This window comes from Aethina tumida, chromosome 7 (genome assembly GCF_024364675.1).
Source record: "Aethina tumida isolate Nest 87 chromosome 7, icAetTumi1.1, whole genome shotgun sequence".
In the NCBI taxonomy this organism is placed as follows: Eukaryota; Metazoa; Arthropoda; class Insecta; order Coleoptera; family Nitidulidae; genus Aethina; species Aethina tumida.
The window spans coordinates 13,168,834-13,193,378 of record NC_065441.1 but is presented as its reverse complement, the minus strand read 5'-3'; the positions used below and the strand labels follow the sequence as shown (position 1 = coordinate 13,193,378).

The 24,545-nt window shown below is 33.3% G+C and overlaps 2 protein-coding genes across 6 annotated transcripts in view; one reads left to right on the top strand and one right to left on the bottom strand.

Moving 5' to 3' along the window:
* Nucleotides 1–248: 248 nt before the first annotated feature.
* Nucleotides 249–9,530, top strand: LOC109597724 (ankyrin repeat and BTB/POZ domain-containing protein 2). The gene is made up of 15 exons (XM_020013478.2): nt 249–408; nt 2,058–2,248; nt 4,863–5,382; nt 5,436–5,639; nt 5,691–5,917; nt 5,973–6,377; nt 6,430–6,617; nt 6,670–7,163; nt 7,218–7,376; nt 7,431–7,649; nt 7,707–7,950; nt 8,004–8,180; nt 8,237–8,376; nt 8,430–8,729; nt 8,780–9,530. Exons 1-15 carry the CDS (start codon nt 406–408, stop codon nt 9,191–9,193), a joined length of 3,885 nt encoding a protein of 1,294 aa, XP_019869037.2. The 5' UTR covers nt 249–405; the 3' UTR covers nt 9,194–9,530.
* A 396-nt stretch (nt 9,531–9,926) lies between these two features.
* The window catches only part of LOC109597772 (tyrosine-protein phosphatase 10D), a 31,535-nt gene continuing 16,916 nt past the window's right edge, over nt 9,927–24,545 (bottom strand). Inside the window, exons 2-18 of one of the 5 annotated variants that reach the window (XM_020013529.2) lie at nt 20,309–20,552; nt 17,842–18,126; nt 17,414–17,789; nt 16,838–17,022; nt 16,025–16,555; nt 15,698–15,967; nt 15,361–15,642; nt 15,024–15,302; nt 14,117–14,526; nt 13,484–14,057; nt 13,023–13,257; nt 12,776–12,962; nt 12,461–12,718; nt 12,254–12,402; nt 11,929–12,164; nt 11,108–11,222; nt 9,927–10,680 (exon numbers count right to left, since the gene is read on the bottom strand). In XM_020013529.2, the coding sequence (XP_019869088.2) occupies nt 10,677–10,680; nt 11,108–11,222; nt 11,929–12,164; nt 12,254–12,402; nt 12,461–12,718; nt 12,776–12,962; nt 13,023–13,257; nt 13,484–14,057; nt 14,117–14,526; nt 15,024–15,302; nt 15,361–15,642; nt 15,698–15,967; nt 16,025–16,555; nt 16,838–17,022; nt 17,414–17,789; nt 17,842–18,126; nt 20,309–20,552 (4,620 nt within the window). In that variant the 3' untranslated portion in view covers nt 9,927–10,676. The other 4 variants (XR_007548647.1, XM_049969482.1, XM_049969480.1 and 1 more) reach the window with 4 other exon arrangements.

Sequence of the window (24,545 nt, the reverse complement as noted above, 5' to 3'; positions counted from 1 at the left end):
TTCGTGGTCCACGGACAACGAATTTAACGCGAATTTTCGTCGATTTTTCGTGGAACCGCTGCCCGGGAAATCCCAAGGGGACGATTGGCCGACGGTGGTGGATGTTGGCGGTGGTGCGTGACGGGATAACGTGGTTTTCGGTGCCGAATTGTCGCGGAATGTGCATGAAAAACAGGTGATATAGCCTCGGGCCCTTTTAACGAAGACGGGACTCGAAAAATTGTGGGTATGATGTGTGTCCTTAAAAAGTAGCGAATCGCCCGCTCGGGTCGACAACGGTCAAACATTTTTTTCATTCATGTTTAACAATCAATTTGTTGAATTTTTGTTGGACTAACGAATACTTCTATTGTTGTGCATAAACAATCACCATGAGATTCATTAGAAATTTAATGTCAATTCGAAATGGTGATTATCCTTTGTTATATTTAATTATATCATAAAATAATATTAATTTATTTTAAACAAAGGTTTTATTTTTAATTTAATATTTATTAAATATATATTGTTATTTTAATATTAATAGTGTGCATGACAAGCTTACAAAAGATAAACGTAAGATTAATTTATTTATTAATATATATATAAATCTATTTTCTATTAAATAACTGTTGAAAATTACTATTTTTGTAAAAGGTTAATCATTTAAATACAAATTTATTAATTAACCTGTCACAACATAGGTATCCACATCAGTCATTAATTATAATTAATTGAAGACATTCAAGTTATCAATGAAATACTGTTTAAGACTGTAAATTATAACAGCACATCTTCCAGAAAGTAGCACAATTAATAAAAAAAATAAAATTATTTTGAACTTTCTGTCGTCCTAAGAAAATATCAAATTATTCCTTGTACCACATTAGTTATTAATTAAAATAAGTTGAATTAGTAAAAGACGTTCAAGTTATCAATGAAATACTCTTTAAGACTGTAGATTATTACAGCACATCTTACTGTCGTCCTGTACCATGTATTCCCTATACCACATCAATTATTAATTATAAATAATTGAATTAGTAAAAGACGTTCAAATTATCAATGAAATACTCTCCCCGAAAAAGTAGCACAATTAATCAAAACAATAAAATTATTTTGAACTTTCTTTCATCCTAAGAAGATATTAAATCAAATTATTAATTATAATTATTTGAATTAATTAATGGCGTTCAAGTTCTCATTGAAACACCTTTAAGTCTGTAAATTATTACAGCTCATTCACCAGAGACTAGCACAATTAACTAAAAAAAAAAAATAATATTATTTCGGTCTTTCTGACGTCTTAAGAAAATATCAAATTATTCCCTGTATTTTAAAAATTTAGACACAACTGTACATGTACATAATTAAAACTTAAAATAAGAATACAAAATTATAAACATATTTTATTTATTTTTACTAACTTTAAAGTCTACAATTCAATTTGTTCTCGCCATCAAAAAGTAGTAAGTTTCCAATTTGTAACTTTAATTGCCTTTTAAATTGCTTATTACTTATCCGTAGACGTACTGCGTAATAATATAATGAGGAATAAAAATAAATAAATAATAAAATGCATAATTATCTTATACTAGATAGTCCTGTTCGTTTTAATGTCATGATAACAATAACTTTGTATAAATTACAAGTCTTTCTCATTTGAGGGTTTAAATAACTAAAAGAATTTCTAAATATATCGTGTGGATCTAACTATTATAAAAACTATTTTATACACAATGAACAATCAAATTTTTCATTAGCATATTATTTAGTATGACTAGTTAAAAAGAATTTATATTCTTTGTAAACTTTTCTTAACTAAAAATTAAAAATATAAAACAATAATTATAAATTAATTAGTAGATTATAATAATATATTTGTTATTATTCAAAATATTAACTTTCAACATTTAAGATTTTAAAAATAGTCTTAATTCGTTTAGTGACAGTATTATGTAAGTTTTATCTACATTTTATAGTCCATTAGGTGTTTAATAGACAATATATGCATTTGTCACAAGATATCCAGATGGTTTTGCAATAAAATTATTCATAAAATTATTTTTTTCTTTTAGGATATAAGTTACAGTTATGATATGGCTCATACTAACAATGCGACCCCTTGCAATTGGGAGTTATCCTCCTTGAACGGCAAATCGGAATCGCCGGATCAACATTGGACCGGTGTCGATCACCTATCTGGTCCCTTGAATCCACTCTGCATCACCGACGCCAATCACGAGATCCTAAGACCAAAACCCAGAAGGTAATGTCAAATTTCAACACAAAAACATCTCGCATTATTGCATAATGAATTTCGTAACGTTTATGGCCCTTCTAAAGTCATTAACACCAACTTTCAAGTGCTATTAGCAGCAGTGCCAAGATGCAAATCTCACGGCAGGCCATTTTCATAATTGAGTTAGGTAGTTAATCAGTCGTTATGTTTTTTAATTTTAATGAATGAAAAAATGTGGGAAGTTTAATAAACAATCGGTCGCAATTAGAGAAAGTTGCACGAATTCCTTGCGCCAAAGAAAGTATGAGAGTTTTTCCGACAGCCCGTTCGAATGGGCACTTAATCGCAAGGTTATTGTGGCATTGTTCAAGTTCATTTCTTATGAAAATTGATATTCAAACGCTACGTCGAAGTAAAATGGAAAGTCAAATTTAACTACTTATTGTTAATTTTATATGGGAAGTTCTATATGAACCGGTGTTTCCAAGAAAACATTTTATTTTACGGTTTTATGAATAAATTTATATAATTTCCCTGTATAAAAATTTAGTCACACTTTTGACATGATCAGAATTCCTCTATAATAATATTATGTTAATGTAATTACCAATAATAAGTGGGTAGCTCCAAAAAGAGTACTTAATTGACTGTTATTATATATAAAATATGCTTTTCTCATAAATAATAAATATGAATCATTTTTAAAAATCTTCATATATTTGTGTTATATTGAACAAATATAAAAAAATAATATTGATCATTATTAACATCACTTAACAATAAGAGTATAAAAGTGTATTTTTTAATATATTAATTTTGTGGACTAGTGGACTAGACTATACCTGAAACTTCTTAGTCTAGATCCTAATGACAGGATATTTTAAAAAATCAACAACAAAAATCTACCCCTTACCCGTGTACTGATGTCCTTTGATCTCACTATTCACTAACAAAACCAACAAACAAAATAATAATAGGTGGAATCAGGAATTTCAGGAATTTCACAGACCCCCAAAAATCAGTTTTTGAAAGCTTCTAGAATACACTAATGGACACTAATCTAAAGATAGGCTAGAGAAGTCGAAAAAAATATTGAAAACTCCTAAATAAAATTCAAATGAAACTTAAAGAACTTACCATTAACTAGGAGTACCAAACCATAAATTTATACTAACTGGAAAACAAGATAAACAATTACATTCTTCCTAATGTAATAAAATACATTTTAAAAACTACCATAAATTAACCATCCTAAAGTGAAAATTGACGATAATAAGACAAACGCTCGTCGGAACAATCCAAACAAATCTTCTTAACAATAAAACAAAGTGTAAATTACCATCACTGCAATGCCAAGTGTCTACATTGAGAAGACAAGAGTTTAGTACCGAGATCGTTTACGCGATAACCGTAGAAAAGGAAACTGAAACAATAATGGGAAATGTGCTATATTTTGGTTCATTGTTAATAACCATCCACATTCGTTTTAGCTGTCCGAAGTGGCAGTTGCGAATTGGCCGCTTTTGCTTTCATATCGCGGACGAGATTTTGACGTTGATCACGTTTAATTGTTCCTGATGTTTGTTTGGTGACTGTTTTAATAATAATTATGGTGTGCGATCCTCTTTGCTCCTGTATTTTGTGTCTGGAGTTGAATGGTTGTGACAACAAGTTGATTTGTGATAATGATGAGAACAACAATTTTATATTGGCGCCCAAGAAAGTCGACCCTGTTAAGGATAAGAAGAAATTTACATTCTTTGGAATGGAAGTCGACGACAATAATAATTTTAAAATGAAACTAAATACAGAGGATCAAAATGTTGATAATAAAGAGGACGTGAAAACTCCAGAGGTTCCGGAAAACAAACACAGATCGGTGATATATGTGAACGATAACAATAAATTTATTAGTCCGGAGATAAAAAACAGCGAAATTATTGATGAACAGATGAGTTTAGAGGCAACTGAGAGTTGCGATTTTATTAATGTTATTTTCAAAAATACTTTTTCTTTGGCTACTGAAATTATTAACGAGGTGGAAATGTGCAACGATATTTGTTATGGATTTGATGATGATGATGACGAATTTCCTTTAGGGATGGAAGCTGATTTAATGAGACAATTTATGGAAAAGAAAAGGTAACAAATTACATCGAAAAATATTATAATAATAAGAATAATAACAAATTATTTATATATAATTAATAAGTAATAAATTTAAAATATTGACATTAAAACTTTTAAAAGGCTAAAATAATTATTATATATATTTAATGCTAAAGCATTTCCAATTTTTATTAATATAAATACGTAATTTATTAATATAATTAATAACATATTTTATTTGAATGAAATTAACATTGTAAGTCTGTTTATTACTCTCTCCCACCATTATTTTAATAATGTTTCTTAAGCACAATATCTTACTTTTACATTATGTTCTTTTTAATTATGTTTAAAGTAATTAAAATATTAATTTTAGACGTCATTTCCTCTGAGAATATAAATTAACATTTCGTTTTATACCTTACTAAAAATTTCATTTTGAATATTTCAATATTTATTTAATTTAACTTACACTGAAAAATTAAACTTGTGACTAGAATTAATACACAGTTTATTTCATTTTTCATAACAGACTGTCAAGCAACTCCCGCAACGAAACCACATATCAACACTTAGAAACACCAGATAGCAATAAACTCACCAATAAAGACTCGTCTAGAGTAAACACACCAGCCAATCAGTCTTCACCTAAACCAACATTTTCGCCAACCAACTCCGACCACCAAAACACGACGGACAGAATGGTTTCACCTAAACGAAAAGTGGACCACATACAACACTTGTACGTTGCAAATAATGTAAAGACTTCCTCCTTCAGCATCGAGCAGTCCGAGAAATCCAACCTGTCGAATACCAAGAGTAATTTGAATAGTAGTCATGATTTAAACTCGAAATACAATTGTAGTCATTCGTCCATCAATATGGTGCCGGAAAGAGATACAGGTCCCAAAATGACTGCTGGTCAGGTGAACGCAGTGGGCAGTTCTAGGTTGCAAAACAAATGCAACGGTGAAGCCAACGGTGGCGAAGATACAAGGCTGATGAAGTCCAGACCACATCACCACGTCAGTGTTCAAGAGTTAAGGATGCAGGTAAACACATTTACAATTTTAATGATTTTTAATCCGAAGGTTATTTTTTTTAGCAACACGCTCAGCACTGCAACAGTTCTTCGGATGAAAACAGGTCGTCTGGGCACGCCAGTATGTCAGATACCGGTAATAGTTCACCAAGGGAAATAGCTAATGCTGGAGCCGACCGTTTAACAGCAGGAGTACTGCAAAAACCTATCAGAAACCGTACCAATGTCCAATACAACAGATCCAGACACCGAGCAACACCCGCCAGAGTAAAACATAATTCATTCCCTTAAAGATTAGTTGTAATTATTAATTTTCAGTTGCACGTACCTTGGACAGGAAGTGGAGGACTGGAAGACATAAAACTTGCCCTTCAACAATTAACCATGAGATCCCACACAAGCACTAGCACGTATTCTAGCGTAAGCGCTGGCTCCGAGAGCTCAGAGCCTGCAATGAGAAGACTGATGAGACACTCTTCCTTGGAAACTATCAATACTAATATCACAAATGCAGACGAGTTCGTGTGGGTTGACTCCCATAACAGGTACTTTTAAATAACAAATTACTATTGAATAAATCGCATTTGAAAATCATTTCAGGCTTGTGGAGTTGCAACACTTACCATGGACAAACCATTGCATTTTACGAGTGCTACAATCAGGAAGATGCAGAGAATTCATGTCCAGAGTGAGCGTGGAAACCATTCCAAGGCTCTCATATCTATTACAAAGAGCCTTAGTAAGAATTGGCAGAGAAACTCAAAGACTGGCGTCCACTCTGGGCATATGCACCAAACACGACATAACTTGCTCTTTCCGAATTGTTTTGTGTCCCCCACTGGCCGATTCTTGCATAAAAGCATGTTTAAGAGCGGCTGCCATGTTAGCCATGTCTGGAGACAGCACATTAAAACAAAGCAAATCATCCAGGGCTGGGTTACAGTTACACGTGGGTCGGTTCCATCGGTGGATGACCGACGTGAATCTAGCTAGATTTGTTCATGAGTAAGTATATCATTCCTACAAAAAACTCTATTTTTAACATTATTATTTTGAGATATGCCGCTGTGTATTTGTGTGCGGGACTGGAAAACCTTTTAGAAGAAATCCTACTGCAATGCCTTCCAAGCGACTCCGAAGTAAACTTGACTGCAACTCTTTTAGAACATGCCATCGCTAATAATGGAGACTTGTGGGGTTTGCTCCAACCTTACGCACACTTAAACGCTGGCAGAATAGCTTCAGGTATCTCATCATCAATACAAATAAACTTGTTTTAACAACTATTGTTTCATAGGTGCTTTAGCTCTTCCCAGATGGGCTTCAGTGTCCAGTGTTGGTTCGTCCAGTCGAGATTCGGGAAGAAGTTCAGGTCCACCTGAGCCTTCACTAATGACCACTTGTGTAGGCTCATTGAACGAGCTGCAGGAATTAATTGGACGAATGCACCCAAGAATTCCTTTATGTCCTAAAGCTGTAAGAGCTCTGTTCTATTTTATGAGATGTTCTCAACTAGAACATGGTGAACAAGGAGCAACTGCAGTTCAAGAACTATGTTATGAAAGGGCTTATGTGGTACTTCCACCATTAGTTGAGTGGTTAAGAGTAGCGACGGCACACGGAGAACATAGATTCGCTGCCATTATTGATAAGGATGATATTATGCAAGCTGCTAGAATATTACTACCGGGAGTCGATTGCCCCGTAAGAACTCTGGGCGAAGAAGCCGTTAGGGTTCGTAAGAATACAGGCAATGAGGAAGATATTGTTGAAGCTTCAAAACAGATACAAGTAAGATTCACTTTATCGTTTATTCAGAATAGTTTACCGATTTAATTGTTTTAGATTGAACTAGCGTTTAGACTTATGCTAACTGGTACTGCCGAATTAATCCAACAAGCTATCCCTTTGCTACCTTCTTCAACCAGATTAGATACTTTAAACTCTCAAGGTCATACAGCGCTAATGCTCGCAGCAATACATAACGATGACATAACTTTAACGGTAGGTTTACATATATGAGATAGATAATAGGTGCAACTTGTGACTGTATTTTAGGCTTTATTGGACGCTGGTGCATCAATAGATACAGAAACTCCCTCACCCAACCCTCCACTATATGCAGCAGTAAATGGAGAAAATCAACATTGGACGGCACTAACGTATGCAGCAGCTAAAGGCTACACAAGATGTGCCAGAATTTTATTGGAAAGAGGAGCCCACGTTGAAGGAGGTGCATTATTAAGTGAAGAAAAATGCACTCTAACTCCTCTACAAGTAAGTTTAGAGATTTTTTGACTCAATTAGAGAAGTTTCATGACTACAAACTTTCAGGTGGCTTGCGGAAGTGGAAATGTAGACATGGTGTCTTTACTTTGCGCTCACGGAGCTCACCCATTCTTTTCCACGCAAATTAAAGATTCCCTGTGCTACTCAGCGTCCACACAAAGGGGTTGTTACAGCGCGATTTCCGTTGCGGCAGCTCATGGTCATCGAGTTATTATTCAGAAGCTGTTGGCGCAACCTTTGGCTCCGGTCAGTAAGGAAATATTGTCTTTGGAGGAGATGCTAGCTGAAGGTAATGATCATGATATGATAAATGTGTAGATTATACGTCTAATTTTATTCTAGGGTCTTCAACAAACCATTCAAATCCTTCTAACACAGCTCCACAATTTAACAAAACACAGATAAAGGCTTTACAAGAAGCAATGTATCACAGTGTTGAGAACAATCATTTAGATATTACCATTGAAATACGTACTTTGGGCGTTCCTTGGACCTTGCACTGTTGGATGCACTCACTTGGTAATAAATGGAATGAAATGTTTTATTAGTGTTAATTTTTAAAATGTCTTTTATAGGTGCAGCACATGAAGCAAGATTGGACTGTGTAATCGACCAACTTCTTCAAGATTTTTTGCAGGTGTGTCCTGACGACTACAGTTCTCAGTTCGTTCAGGAGTGTTTACCCCTTTTATTTAATATATTTAGATATAGCAAGGTAATTCACTACTACAATTATTTTGCTTTGGTTTTAAATGTATGTAATTTCAGAAAGAAGGAACTACCCTTCTTTTGGCAGATATCTTTTCAACGTGTTTCGGTTGGGAGCCAATAAAGTCAATAAAAGACTGCGCTCCAACGACGACTTCTGGTTCAAGAATTGACCCCAAGTATGTGAATAATCCCGAGTTGAGTGACGTAACATTTCGCGTCGAAGGACGATTGTTCTACGCTCATAAAATAGTTTTGGTAACCGCCAGTTCCCGATTAAGGGCGATGTTAAGCTCGAAACTTTGCGATGGCGGCCTCCCCACCGTTCAGATCAATGACATTCGATACCACATATTCCAGGTAATATTGAATATGCGAAAGTTTATTTATATTACACGATTTATTTGTAGATTGTAATGCAGTTCCTATACCAAGGTGGTTGTCAAGCTTTAGAACCAGCTTCCGAAGACATATTAGAATTAATGGCAGCCGCCAACTTTTTCCAATTAGACGGCCTTCTCCGTTATTGCGAAACTCGTTGTGCCTCCATGTTAGCCCTTGATAATGTAGTTTCCATGTACATTCACGCGAAAGTCTACAACGCTGTGCAACTATTAGAATATTGCCAAGGATTTTTGTTACAAAATATGGTTGCGTTGTTGACTTACGACGATTCAGTTAAACGATTGTTGTTCGCCAAGAAGTTGCCTAACCACGACGTGTTGGCGGGTTTGTTAAACACCTTGCAAAACAGGATCAAGTCGAGACGAAATCAGATTAACTGCAAGTTAAGTCAGAATGCGAAAAGTCCGGGCAAGAACTGAACATTAGACTGGTGCTAACTTAGAATTAGTTTTCTTGAATATCTGTATTTATTATTTATTTGAGACGTATTTTAAAATGCAATGTTTTAAATCTGATTACAAATTTGAATAACTTCATTTCAAATCCAGTCAGTCGTATTTTTTATACTTCGTCTGATTATGTAACTACATATTTCCTTCAGTTGTAAAGGCATAATTCGCTTATTTTACTAAGTTTTAAATGTTTACTTTTACTGATTAATATTCATAATTTATATATTTGTTGTTGTTTCAGTTCATATCAGTATTGGAGACTAATTATTATATTATTTATATACTACTATATTTTTATTATTTATATTTGTAAGGTTTGCTATTGCATATATATTTAGAAATATATATATTTAAGTTGAAATTGTGTTTTACTAAAGTTTTTTTTCATAAAAGAATTACCTACCTAATCAACAATGCAGTTTTTCAAATGATTAAAAATGTCACTTTATTTTTACCTACATGGTGATTCATAATAACATACTATGTACATTTTAGCATAATAAGTAATTATAATTGGAATTTTTACCTCGTTAATCTCAAAATGAATAAATTAGGTGAATCAATCTCTATATTCATAGAAAAACACAAACAAGTGTGAGATTTTTTTATTAAATATGAATAAGTGAGTGTGAAAAACTGTTTATTACATAAATCAATATTTCTTACCTGTTTATAAACAGAAATAAAACTAATAATAAAATAAAATATATATAATTTTATTTTCGTAAGATAAAATTAAGTACAAAGCACTGTTTCGTTAGTTCGTAAAAAATTAAGCGAAATAATTAACAATTTAAAAATCTAACATTATTCTATAACCAAAATCTTTATCACAGAATAATAATCTAATATCAACTATAATTAAATAGTTGGTAAATTTTTAGTGCAATTTTTAAAATACAAATTAAATACAAATGTGTACTAAACAATTTTCTTTAAATACTGTTTCTAATTGACAGTAAAACATAAAATACTGTACAAAATACAAAATAATATCATAATCGAGAGTATATGCTATATATAAAAATTATATAACTAGTATCTACATAGAATGGTTTTATTATATACAAAAATATGTCTCTTAAAAGAGTTTGCATACATTTTTAGTTTTTTGGAAATTTGCGCACCAAAATATATGCATAACTAATTTAACATTGTTCATGAATTGGTCACAGTTGTATAAAAGGGGTTAGCCAGAAATTGGTAACAATCTACACATAATTTAAAAAAGATAATATACTTAATTCAACACGAAATAAATTTTGTCAATTGATTGAAGAAAGTATAAATGTCTTTTTCGATCTAGATCTTTGCAGACCCAGTTTGCAGTTTGCAGTTTGTGCTCTATATATCTATAAAAATACAATAACTGTTATATTGTTTAACTAAACTATATAACTAAAGTAAACGATTCTTCCTTTGCTACATTCCTGATTCAGCTATACCTTCATCATCTACAAAAAACCAACAATGTATAAGATCAATTGTAATCAACAAGGCGAAATTCTAAATTACTAAACATGCTATCTTACAAACGATTCATCTATATCTTTGAAAACATGCAAATTTAATTAAAATACCAGATTCATGCTTTACCACTTTCGGGAGACAACAAGTTTTAGTTTTATATTTTTCTTAGGGCAATTAATAATTTATTTTAAAATTAGAAAGTTAACCAATTTCCGACAAGGGAAACTGATGAATGACTTATACCATAAATGATCATGCCTACCGTAAACCTAAACATTTGAGTGCGTAGTGTTAGAATTTAATTAGTGTATTAATCATTCCGTATTAGTGTTAGCCGATTTCAGGAAAGAAATATCCTGAAACAGGGCAAAGCGGGTTGAGTTATTAGTTGCATTTCTAACACAGCCTAACCTTTTCTTCTCCCCTATATCCAGAGTAGGCACTAGGCCAGCCTTCCCAACACCGCGTTTTCCTGAACCACAGAACAGCAGGGATTTACATCGACTAAACAACTGCGCAACCATTTCTGCGCAGCAAAAATAGTCTCACTCTCAATTTCAGTTATAACAATTTTTATAAAATCGTCCAAAAATAATCAATTAGTAATTAATTCTTAGTTTATGTGATTGATTATTGATGGATTATTTTAGATGATATTTAGTTGCAAAGAAAACCGAAGCACATCTAAGCTAAAAATTGAATGATATATAGGCATGCCCCTTTTTGTCTGGTGATGTCAAAGCAGCGATAAAGTGAATATTTACAAAACGTTTGTCAACAACACACCAATTATCAAATATTAGGAATAATTAAACACATTAAAACTAGTAGGAACAAATGACTTAAAATGTACATTGGCTGTATGAAATCAATCAATAAATTCAACGCGAAACTAAAACACACACTAAAAAATCTCAATAGTTAGTGCAAACATATGAAAATTATAATATATAAATAACAATGGGAGTTTTTGAAACAAAGCAAACACTGATAAAAGTAAAAAATTGATAATAAAATTGCTTTACAGTAACGTCAAATGTTTGCACTAGGCGAAAAGCGTGTCCAACCTATACCTACTAAAAAACGCCATTCGAGCGCACGTTTCCGCGATCACAGCCGTCGACGTTCAGCGTTTCAACACCCGACAACAACCTAACCCTACACGTTCAAAAATATGTGCGTGACCGTGACGGTGAGGTGCCTCTTGGCGGCGGGCAACAGCCTTTGCTTACCTTCGAAGCCCTGGTTCTCGTGTATCTCCCGCGGCGAACCGGGCAACTCGGTACCCTCCAGCACCGCCAACAGACACTGATGTATGCAGATGTACTGCTGCTCCGTCTGCACCATCCACACGCGCTCCTTGCGCATCGCGTATACGATGCCGAAGATGTCCACGTAGTCCGAGACGAGGATCTGCTGCAGGATGCGGTCCAGGCAGATGAACGTGCCAGATCTACCAACCCCGGCACTAAAATTTCAAAGATGTTATTTGTTTTGAAGTATTAAATTTGTTGGCAGGTATTATTTTTTGGTATTCTATTCACTAGAAAGACTTACCTGCAATGTACAACTATGGGCCTCTGATCGGCACCGACTCGTTCCCTGAAAGCCCGTACGAACCTCACCAACGTATGTGGGGGATTGGGCACACCAAAATCGGGCCACGTCGTGAAATGGAAGTGCCTTATCACTCTCTGCTGTTCTCCCTAAATAAACGAAACATTTATAAGACACCTATCCACATAAACCACAACTAAAACTTACCCTACAAACCATAAACTCGCTGACGTTCCAGTCGGGGTAGCGGGTTTCGTTTAGTATCTGGACAGAGATGTCGCCGTAATAGACGGGCATAGTGTCGTACGGCCAGTAATGGTCGCATTTTTCCCTACCCTTCTCCACACAGCGGGTCAGCATTATGATGGCCCGTGAGTTGGACTCCCAAACCATCCGCCAGAAGTCGTCTCTGGTGGAGTGTAGTGGACCCTGAGTCACCAAGAACTCCCTTGGCGAATTAAAACCCTGAAGACAAAGTAAACGTTTATTTTTTGTCTATTGACATAAAGATTAAGTACTTACAGGTACGTAGTTAGCGTTTATGTAATCGGAACCTTCTTCATCGTCGACCGGTTGCAACTTGAAACGGGAATGGTCGTAAGGTAAGATGTTGGTAAACCTATTCTTGGGTCTGTTGCAGGACAAATCTGCGAAAGTGCAAGGTTGGTCTCGTCCCACGTGTTTTAGTTCTTCGAATTCTTCACTAAATCTACATAAGGTACAAGAACTTATTGTAGCATGGCACTTTAATTTTTACGGAAATGTTTACCTGAAGTCAGAATCGGCGGACATAATCCGGTAGTGGTTTGCGAAGTTTTCTATTCTAACTGGTCTACTTGGTTCTATAACTGAGTCAGGTAGTGACATGTTGTCATTTGTCCTCGCTTCTGTAGCCTTTCTGCCTGCCGATCTTCTCCGTCTAATGAAAATTATTGTAACAAACAAGATAACTATCAACACTATTGGGATTATCACTCCCAAAATGATTGGCGTATTATCTTGATCTGAAAATGAAATTATGATATACTTGCATTATCCATGAATGACATTTGTGTCTGAATACAATAAGGACTTACACATTAGTAAAAATCCTAGAAGTGCATGAAAACGACAAGTGAATAATTGAATACTGTATCAAATACTCCGCTCATTATCTATATTGATTTACGTTATCGTTTAATTAATTTATACTACGTTTATAATATAATAAACCCGCATTGATTATTTTACCTGTTTGTATCGGAAAACTATAACTGGTGTCAGTGAATTTGTCAGGAGCTGTGAAAGCCCTAATTTTCACCCTGTAGGTCGACCCGGACTTCAGAGGTCCGTTACAGTATCCAACTTGTCTGATGTCGCACGACTCTGAACCAATCGTGAAGTCCTCGACCGAACTGTTCTGGAACGGATAGTACGGCTCCGTGACCTGATACGGCGGCCAAATCGGATAGGCCTGCACGTCCTTCCACGAGGGCATCTCCAGACCGGACGCGTTCTTCGAATCGTCCTCGGCAACGATAATTGCGTAAGAAACAACCGGGCCGTAAATGTCGCTGAAGTAGTTCTTCCTGAAACGGATTTGGATGGTGGTGGAACTGATGGAGACCTCGGTGGGTACAACCCGTGTACTAGGTTTGGGTGGGGCTAAAATCGGCATCGGCTGTTTCCAGACGGTTTCGGGACCGAAACCTATTTTGGTTTCTGCGTAAATCTTGAAGACGTACACTTTTCCTGGTGTCAGTTGGCGGATTACGCCTCTGAATTCGTGCGGGCCAAAGTCTCTCGATGATGTTTGGGTGGAGCCCTATAAGAAAATAAAACGTAACATTAATATAAAGTATAAAATCTTTTAACGAGGTTTACCTCCAAACCGTAAGTAATTGTAAACTTCCTAACGACACCGTTATGTTCAGCAGTAGGCAACGACCATTCAAACACAATATCACTAGGTTGAACGTCGACGGGTTCGAAACGTTCCACCTTCCCTGGAACTCCCTCTTTGGTGGTGAAGCTGTCCGAGACAGGCAACGACCTCCTCAATATGCTGGATTCCGTGCCACTTCTAACGGTAACAGTAAACGTGTAATTACGATGGGGTTTCAGGTCGGTAACGGTTATGGAATTATGGAGGGTGAGATTCTGTATCAAAACGTTGTCGGAAGTCAAATATTGGACTTCGAAAGCGTTGAATTCACCCTTAGGTGATGCCCAAGTTAAACTGATCTCCGAATCCGAAATGTAGGTGGAATTAATTCCAGTTATTGGCTCGGGGTCTGTAAATAAATTGGGATTATTGTCATATGCTTATCAAACAAAATTAAGGTTCAATAAAATGGAACCTTAATTTGTACAATATGTTGAGTTAGCTAATATACATTTTTCGTGTCATTTTTGATGAAATTCTTTGCATAAAGTTTTTAGTTGTTGATTCATCACAGTTTAATGGCTGTCCTATTTCTAAATATGTTGTATGGGATTTTGCATAAGATATTGCTTAATTTCTTCGTTGGTGTAGGTTTCAAAATGACCTTGACGTTCAACAATGAATTCATTACCACTTTTCAACCGACGAAAGTAACAAATTATGATACTTGAATATGCCATTTTAACTCAAAAAATGTTTTAAATATAATATAGAAAAATAAATAGTATGGTTAGAAAGAGTATACAAATTTAATACAAAGATGAAAAAATACATATTTATTAAACTAATTTTGTATATATTATTCCAATTCAGGGTCAATTTGAAGAAACCTTAAAATGTACTTACAAAGACGGTCCTGGCGTTGCAAAGGCTGACTGGCCACATTCTGCGAAACGGTCCACACGGTGATGTTATACAATCTGCCCGGCGTAAGACCAGTAAAGGTTACAAGCCTGTCGGAATCGTTGGCCGCCTTTTCTTGGTCAGGGATGTTCGATTCCGATAAAGAAAACCTATAAACGTCGAACTTGGAGGACGTTTGAGGCGTCGGTGTGTACCGTAAACTAATCGAGTCAGTCGTCTGTTGATTGTTAACAACCACCACCTCGGATTGTATCAAGGGCACTGTAAAAATGGAACAATTTAGAAGGTTTTAAACATCCCAATACAAATAAACACTTACTTGTTCTTGTGCGTAATTTCGTGATGTCGCTCTGTAAGTCGTTGGACACGGCTTTAATGTTGAAGGTATATTCGACGCCGGGTATTAAATCGCCGACCAATAAACGCACCGGACCAGTTTCGTTTTGGATCTGTGTAACGTTCTTTTTGTTGAGTTTATTGGGCGTAGTCGTTTCGAACCAAACCACCACGTAAGTTTCGACTCTACCTTCCGGTCTGGGCCATTCTAACGTTACGTTATTCGAATCCACCAAAGGAGCAATATTCGATACGGGATTAGGTCCTGGAAGAAACAACCAGTGAGCGTTGATAAACTAACATTGAAAGCAAATACTCACGAACTGTGTGATTTAATTGTTGGGGCTCGTTGCTCTCCAATCCGTAGCTGACCGTGTTCACTTGGATGGTGTATTTCTCTCCTGCGGTCATATCTGCTACTTCCGCCTCGGTGATGTGGACAGGCGGAAGTTTTACCCAATTGTTGTCGGAGTCTGATCTGTATCTGATGGCGTATTCGGATATTAATGAATCTAATGGCGCGGACCATTGGACTATCACCGAGTTTGTGGTGATTTTCAACAACGACATGTTCCTCGGTGGCCTTGGGACTGTTCAAAACAAACAAATTAAATATATTAACAAAGTAAAAATCTGGAAACACTTACAGACTGGTTGGAAGTATTCGTGTGGTTCACTCTTTAATCCATGAGAAATCGCAAACACCTTGACCAAATATCCTGCGCCAGGATACAATTTTGGGAGTATTATCTTTGAATCACTGATTATCTTGCTTCTTAAGTCATTCGTGTCGTTTCTTATCCATTGTATTTCGTATCTGTCCTGTCTGGAATTCACGTCTGATTTCCAGCTGATATTCAATCCATCTATGATCGGCTTTAAGTCTTCTATGATGGGAGCACTAGGTCTTGTAACAATATTAATGTAACTGTCATCTGAGTGTGCGTCTTTCGAAACCGCCTGTACTGATAGAGTGTAGTTGCGTCCTGGCAATAAAGCCTCTAATTCTATCGTCGTCTTGTTGGTGGTTATTGTGTTGCTGTCGCCGGTCACGCTCTCGACCTCGTGATAGGATATCGAATATGAATTTTGTGTGCTTTCAGGATTCGGAAGCCAGGATAAGAACATTGTACCAGAATCGTCTTCTGAGGCCTCCAGGTTGGATACAGGCAAAGGTTCTGATAAAAATAAAATTTTGCTAATCAATTTGTCTTTTCTAAAATGTTTTTATTTTTAGTAAGTATGAAATTATCTCAAGTTTCTGTAATAATAGTATTTAGTAATATCTGATGTCTTTTACTTATTGGTGGTAGATTTATTCATCCGGCAAATCGTTTAAAAAACTGTTTCTCACTTTCAACTACCTTACTTAAAATTCATGGTATAAATTCAGTGGAAAAGCTTGAAATTATTACTACCCTAGTTATGAGAAAATTTAAATTAATTTAAATATTACTTACTTAAAGTTACTTCAGCATTGACAGGCCACGATGTTACTTTTCCGGATAAAGTTTTTATGACTACAGAATAGGTTTTACCAGGTTCCAAACCTTCTCGAAATTCCAATGTGGTTGGTTCATCTTTGGATCTTGTTACTGATAATTTTCTGGATGTTCCCAATGAGACTTGGTATTTGTCAAACTCACTGTAAAAGAATTTATGTCAAAGGTAAAACCACAAACACGAATAAAGAGTGAATTAATTATTAAAAAAATATATTTTGAATTAATTTTATAATAGAAAATGTAATTTAAATACTCGTTATGGATCCTAAATAATGAGATTCGTTATCATAGTAATTCAATAATTGTAATTAAATCATCATGATAAGAGCCAAAGTTAATTAAACTAAATTATTCAATCGCAAAACCTTGTTAACAATAATAAATTAAGTGCATCATAGGAATATAATAGGTTTAACTAACCAGTCAAATATGAATCACTGATTTCAGTAACCTTTAGCAAAATTATTTAATCATGTAGTATTATATATAGATATTATTAGTTTTGAAAAAATTCACGGAACGCAGTCAAACCTTTTTCCATTTGGCGCCTCCCAATGAACCACAAAAGAATTGGACGTGATCTTCTCCTTATCAAAGCTGATCTTCAGCGGCTTCAACGGCACAGTCCTGTACTGCGCAGTCGTGGGCGTCGAAATCTCATCCTCCGACATGGTCTGCACTGAAATGTTGTACGCCCTGCCCGGAACCAAACCTTTGAAAGCCGCCTGAGCCGGACCGGGAGGTTCACCCTCCTTCTCGACGTAAAGTACGCTGTCGTTCGCGTCGGGTGGATCTATTGAAACTTTATAGTGGGTATAAATGGCGGCGGGGTAAGGCGGCTGCCACAGCACCAGAAGGGTGGTTTCGTTCCGGAACCACACGATGAACTTTCCGGGTGTGTTGGGCTCTATAAAACAAATATTATTATTTGAATTTTATGTTGAGGGAACCGCAATTACTTGTCGTGAAGTTCCTGGATGTATAGGCCGCACTCTCCTTGTTCTCAAACACAGAAAACGCCTGGACTTGGTACGTGGCACCGGGGATCAGGTCCTTCATGATGTATGACGAACTTTCGCCCGCGTCGATTGTCAAAGTCTGCGGCTTCGAGTCCGTCAGATGGATGAGCGGATTGATTTTGAGCTTGAAGCTGGTGAAGCTGCCTTGTGACGGAGGACTCCACGATATGACGGCCGTTTTGCCGCTACGCACCGACACTGAGAGATTCGACGGCGGGTCCGGCACTGCGAAAAATTCAAAATTAGTTGTCTGGCGGATATTATGCGTATTGATTTTGTCATGATAAGTGGATGGAGTCTGCACGATAGCCAGACGTCTGTGATTTTTTTAATTATGCCCAATAACGTTAAGTTTTTAGTCCACTTGATTATGCCGACATAGCTCGTTGAACGAACGAACATCTTAACATCTGTTAGGTGGTTATTGAAATGACAATCATAAAATAAAATTGGAGGGCGATACTTTTTTGTTTTATTTAAATTACAAGAGCGTAAACGATTACTTTAATTAGAAACTCGGATCTAGGACTAGACAGAGAGTTTCCACAAAACGAAACCAGCAATAAATTATAGCATCTGTATTATTATTATTATAAATTAATTAGAAATTTAAGCATGACCGACTGTGATAAGCTAATTACAATTTAATAAATATTATATTATTTGGGTCTTTTCTATTAAAATATACGGGATGTCCCAAATTGACAGCACAGCATTTAGTTATTACTCGTATTTCAGGACAGGTGTCTACAAACCACCTTTTGACAGATTTAATATGTAAACTGTAACAAAATGTAAAATGTAAAATATTAAATATTAAAAAATATTATCTCAAAATTGTAAGATGACATTTTTTAAGTGTAAGAAGTTTATGATACATGAAAAATCCCTGATATTTTAAGGACAACAAGAATAAATTACGGATTGAGATAATCAACATTTTTAAAAAAGGGCTCTGGACACTTAAGTAAGTTTTTCTATATCTGATCTGGAAAAAACGTCAAATCAGAAAATAAATAACTGAATAAATGTTAATTAAAAAATATATAAAATTTAATTGCAAAAAAAAGATATTGTTACAATCGGAAATATTCTAATTTATAATTTTATTAGTGAAATAAGTCTTTTCAAAAAGACCGAACATGTATCTCAAGGCATTCATTATTTAAATTATAGACAACACAACCTGATCTTGATGCAATAATGTGTAACGGTAATCTGCCTTTGGTATTGACTTCAAAAACAATTTTAACTTTGGAAATTTCATATTTGTTATGTAACTTTATAAGAAAATGAGAGAAATGATTAATAAATATTTCATATAAATGGTGTGGAAATTTTTATATTAAGGTACTGGTTTGCATCTAATTAAATTTTAACCAAAACATGTTTACCAATTTATTTCAAATTAACTTGGTAATTATACTAATTGTGAAGAATGCATAAAGTAATAAGAAAATCAGTTAGATAAAATACTTCATACTTAACATAAATATCTTTGTAACAAATTTATATTAATAAATATATTTAATATAATATTAAACAACTTTTTAATAAATTTTGAAAATAAGTTTATTAGAATAAAGACGTATTGTAATAATAACATTTTATAGGAATGTAAAAATTAAAAAAGTGAGTGTTTTAAAATGTGATTCATGCTTTTAATCATGTCTACTTCCCTTTTCTTTATCATGAAATCACCCACATTTATAATTCCCTCAATAATATCTATTTATTATCTAATTATGGTACTTTTCCAATTTGCAGCTTCCTTATTCCTTGGAAATGGCTAAAACCACAGAATCATTGTGGCTTTTTGGTAAATTCGCCAATTAATTTGATTTTTTTATCTATAATTATCAGAGTATTAAATTTGCAAGGTGCAATTGATTGCTCAATCACCAATCAAACCAGGATGTTAGAAATAGAGTATCAGTACTGAATACTAAATACATTTGTTTGCATTCAATCTAATTGTCGTTACTATTTGTTATTGCACATCCAATAATCGTGTAGTTGATCATCTAGAAAATTAGCATGTATTAACGACCACTTCTGAAAATAGATGTGACATCAAAATACACATTTGATACATCTAATTGCACGTTCCAATTCGAACTTATCTAATTCCTTCTTGGACGTTGTAACAGTAATAGAAAGCGTTAATTGAAACACGTCTTGTCCCCCTTTCGTTAAAACAAACACCATTTCGGAAAACAACCTTATTTGCACAATAAAACGGACCGATTTGCATGGCATTCAAATCAACAACAACAGAAAAAAACTCATTTAAATGGTATCCGCGGATTCGCGTAGGCTGAATAACGGTCAACGGCGGCACGATCGCCGCAATAAAACCCGAGTGCGCCTTTCCACCGGCTACGAATTAATGGCATGGTCTTTTTACCGGTGGTAAAGTTGGCCGTCCAGGTGAGGGTGTTGTGGGTGGCGTTCGAGTAGTAGAGCCAGAAGTCGTACTTGGTGCCGGGCAACGCCTGCGAGAACTTGATGACGTCCCGTATGTCCTTGGAGGCGATGGTGGTGTTGGGGGCGGGGTAGCCGAACGGCGGGTAGTAGTCCAGCCGGTAGACTACCCCGTCCTGGCCCAGGTTGCCCGGTATGTGGATGACCAGTTCCGCTGCATTTGTCGTCTGAAAAAAAAAAGAAACGTACAATTTTTGAATGGAGTTAATTAATTATTATAATCATTCACAAATGTTGTAGAGGTCTCAAATATATAAAAAAATTATAAACATCTGCTAATTACTGAAAATTAATTAAATTTATACACCAATTTCAAATAAGTTTCACTTTTATTTTTTTATTCCCCTGTTTTCTCCGGTCTCATATTGATGTGTGAATAACGTAACTTATAAATAGTTAAATAAGACAAGAATAAATGGATATAATAAATATTCATTTATTCCAATATCTAGAAGAAAATATTTGAATTTTTTAATTACCAGTTATAGGGCCACTACTGTAATAGATTAAATATATAATTCCAAATTAAACTGATAGATGTAGTATTAAATTTATTATTTTTTTGGAGTAATAATTATTTTATTAATATTAAGATATATTTAAGATAAAATCCTAACTTTTTTATTTAATAGATAGACTGACAATAAAAAGCTCTATTACCACATAAATATTATTTAAACAACATTTATATACATTTATTTTCATATTTGAATTACATTTTTTATTAATAAAGAAATCAAATCCTTTATCGACTTTTTAAAATATCTACTATATTCTTACTGTCTTGAAATTTGAAAACCATCTACATTAATCTGATAGATTTAGTATCAAATTTATTCAACTTTTTTATTTAATAGTTTCATTTTCTATTATTATTATTATTAATATTATGGTCTATTTAAGATTACCATAACTTTTTAATTATAATTATCTTTTAATGGATACTACAACAAAGGATAAACTGACAATAAAAAGGTCTATTACCACATAAATATTGTTTAATAAAATAGTTAGTAAAAATATTCATTATACACCCTTAGTTTCATATTTGAATTACATTTTGTATTAAATAAATCAAATAAATCTGACTTTTTAGATTATCTACATCTTCACCATATTCTTACTAAGTTATTTGTTTGACAATTAATTATAATTATTCACTGAATTATGCAATATTAATAATAATTTCACAGGTTTTTTTTTGTAAAAACCTTGAAAATATTCAAGTAAAAACTCACAATTTCACATACCAGGTATATTATCATTACTGCGTAAAAATATAAAAATACAGTTCTAAATATGCGATAATATACAAATATAAAATATATCAAAACTATTAAATTAATCTGATACATTTAGTATCAAATTTATTCAATTTTTATATTTAATAGTTTCATTTTCTATCAATATTATTATTAAGATGAAAACATTATGATAACTTTTTAATTATAATTAGTTTTTAATGGATTCTATATCAAAGGATAGTCTGAGAATAAAAATAATTATTCATTATACACACTTAGTTTCACATTTGAATTAATTAATATTTTTTATTAATAAATAAATAAAAGAAATTCATTACTGACTTTTGATAATTAATTATAATTATTTACTGCAATGTTAATAACAATTTCTCTGTTTTTTTTGTAAAAATTATGAAAATATTCGAGTAAATACTCAAAATTTTATAAAACAACAAACTACTGCATAAAATATAAAGATTTAATTCCAAATATGTAATAATATACATATATACTTATATGTTTTATTAAGAAATAAATGATATAAATTATTTAAATTTCTGATTTATTACATATTAAACTGATATTATTTATTTAATAAATAATAATTGGAAAGATATGCACACAATAAAAGAATATATTAATGACAAACAATATCTAAATAATTAGTTTCAAATATTCAATATACATTATTTTCATATTTTGATAATATTATATGTCAAAGATAAATACTTTTAGATTTCCTTATTAATGAGATATGTAATGTATGTAAGATCTTGCTAATTTGTTTGATAAAAACACATATATTCTTCCAAATATATAATAATATGCAACACATTAGTTAAAGAGAAACCTTCGAATTATACACAATATTTGAACAATTGTGTAAATAATAAATTATTATTTTTTTAGAAAAAAATCTCTTTTCTAGTAATAAATAATATGGTCTACATAAGATGTAAACAATACCATAACTTTTTTATTTATAGATCATTTTGATGAACAATATCTCAAAAGATTGAAAGTAAAAATATTTTCAAAAAACTTTTAAATCACCTCCAAATGATGTTTTGTAATGAGAAAAACTGCTTAGATCCCGTTTTAAGGAAAAATTAGACTCTCATTGAATAGCACATGGTTCAAAAAGGGTGCACAACAAATTTCATGTTAATAAGCCTATGACATAATTAAGAATCACAATTTACTAATAGAGGATATGGTTTCCACCTAACCAAACCATTTCATCGTTTTATTACGAACCCCCGTAAATTAATTAAGTTAATATTTACGAGTGCGACCGTAATGTAGTGTGACAATGTTCGAGCACATGGGAACGTGACATATAAAATTAAATTTCAATGGTAATTGTATTGCATTCTCCACGCCTCCGATTGTTCACGCGGCTAGTTAGAAACCATTGTTTCCCGGTTTTACATGGAACGAACGCGGCCGCAAATTAGAATCCTAATTGCGGGAGGAAAAAATTTTAATGCTCGGCCGACCGACGGACGAAGTGTAAATTATTGTCGATTAGAGTAATTAATGCCGCCATTTAGCCGCAATGATTTATTAACAGCTCGACTTACCATTGTGTTATTGTATTTTTAAGCGTTGCGTCGGAAATTTTATTTATACATTGTTATTTCGAGCCGTGACGATGGGACAGTGTAAATCAATTTTTTTTTCTGAGCGATATGTCCAGGAAAAACTAATAAATTTATTTGATTGTTGGCTGTGCGCCAGGGAGTCGTAGAGGAAGTGTTCTGATATGTAATCCGACGATGGTGCGGCGGATTACACGGATTATTTCAAATTAACTGCGATTTAATGTTAAGGAAATAGTAATTTTATGCAGTAATATCAATTTCCTATTTAATCAGCATTGAAGGATACGTTGTTTTTATCATTATTTACCGAATATGGCGTTATATTTATCAAGAGAAAACATAAATCCATACAGACACATTTACATTTTATTTATATTATATATTTTACAGACTCCGTTTGTAAATTGAAATGCTAAAGTTCAATGCCAAATTACTTATTCATTTCCCAGTTACTGTAAATAATTATGCATTGGTATCTTCTAACCACGTTAAATTTTGAAAAAAAGATACAAAGAATAATTAACAGATTGTTTGTTAAGCAAACATGTTAATGAATGCAAATATACTACAAACAAATACTGTATTCTAAGAAGTCAATAATTTCCATTGCATGGTTAGAATTATCATTATAGAATCTCATAATAAAGCATCAAGCAGTGGTGTTCCATCCATTTTGTCAGAAAATTAATTAATTAATTGTCTAGTAAACTTGTTAGGAAAAGAAATTTTGCAATAATAGTTATACAATTTTAAAATACCAATTAGGAAAGACATTTATACGGTGTACCTTTCTTCCACTAAGAAAATTGAGCAATATTTTTTGTACCAAGAAATAAAAGAGTTTCAACGATTTTAGATTATGTATTGTACGAAATACCTCAAAAAATCTATTTTCGTAAGTTAGAAAGCTCCATTTTACAAAATATAGTTCAATATGATCTGAATACAAAAAATAAATTCCATAACTACAGTATCAAATTTTTGAAGTCCAATTTGATTAAATCTAACATGTATGTTAGAAAATATTATAGAATTATATACATACTGTGAAATATTTAAAAATTGTTTACATATCCTAAATTGCACTGATACTTTCTGAATTAAATTTATTTAATATTGTGAGAATTATATTTTGTTTTTTATTAATGGGACTGTTTTTAATTTGTATCATTGAAAATTTAAGAACTATTTGAATTATTTTTATCTTATACAGTACCCTTTTATTTATAATTCAATTTTAATAAATAATATCTATACAACAAACACAAAAATATTTATTTAAATAGTTATTTCATAAATTCAAAATAAAAAA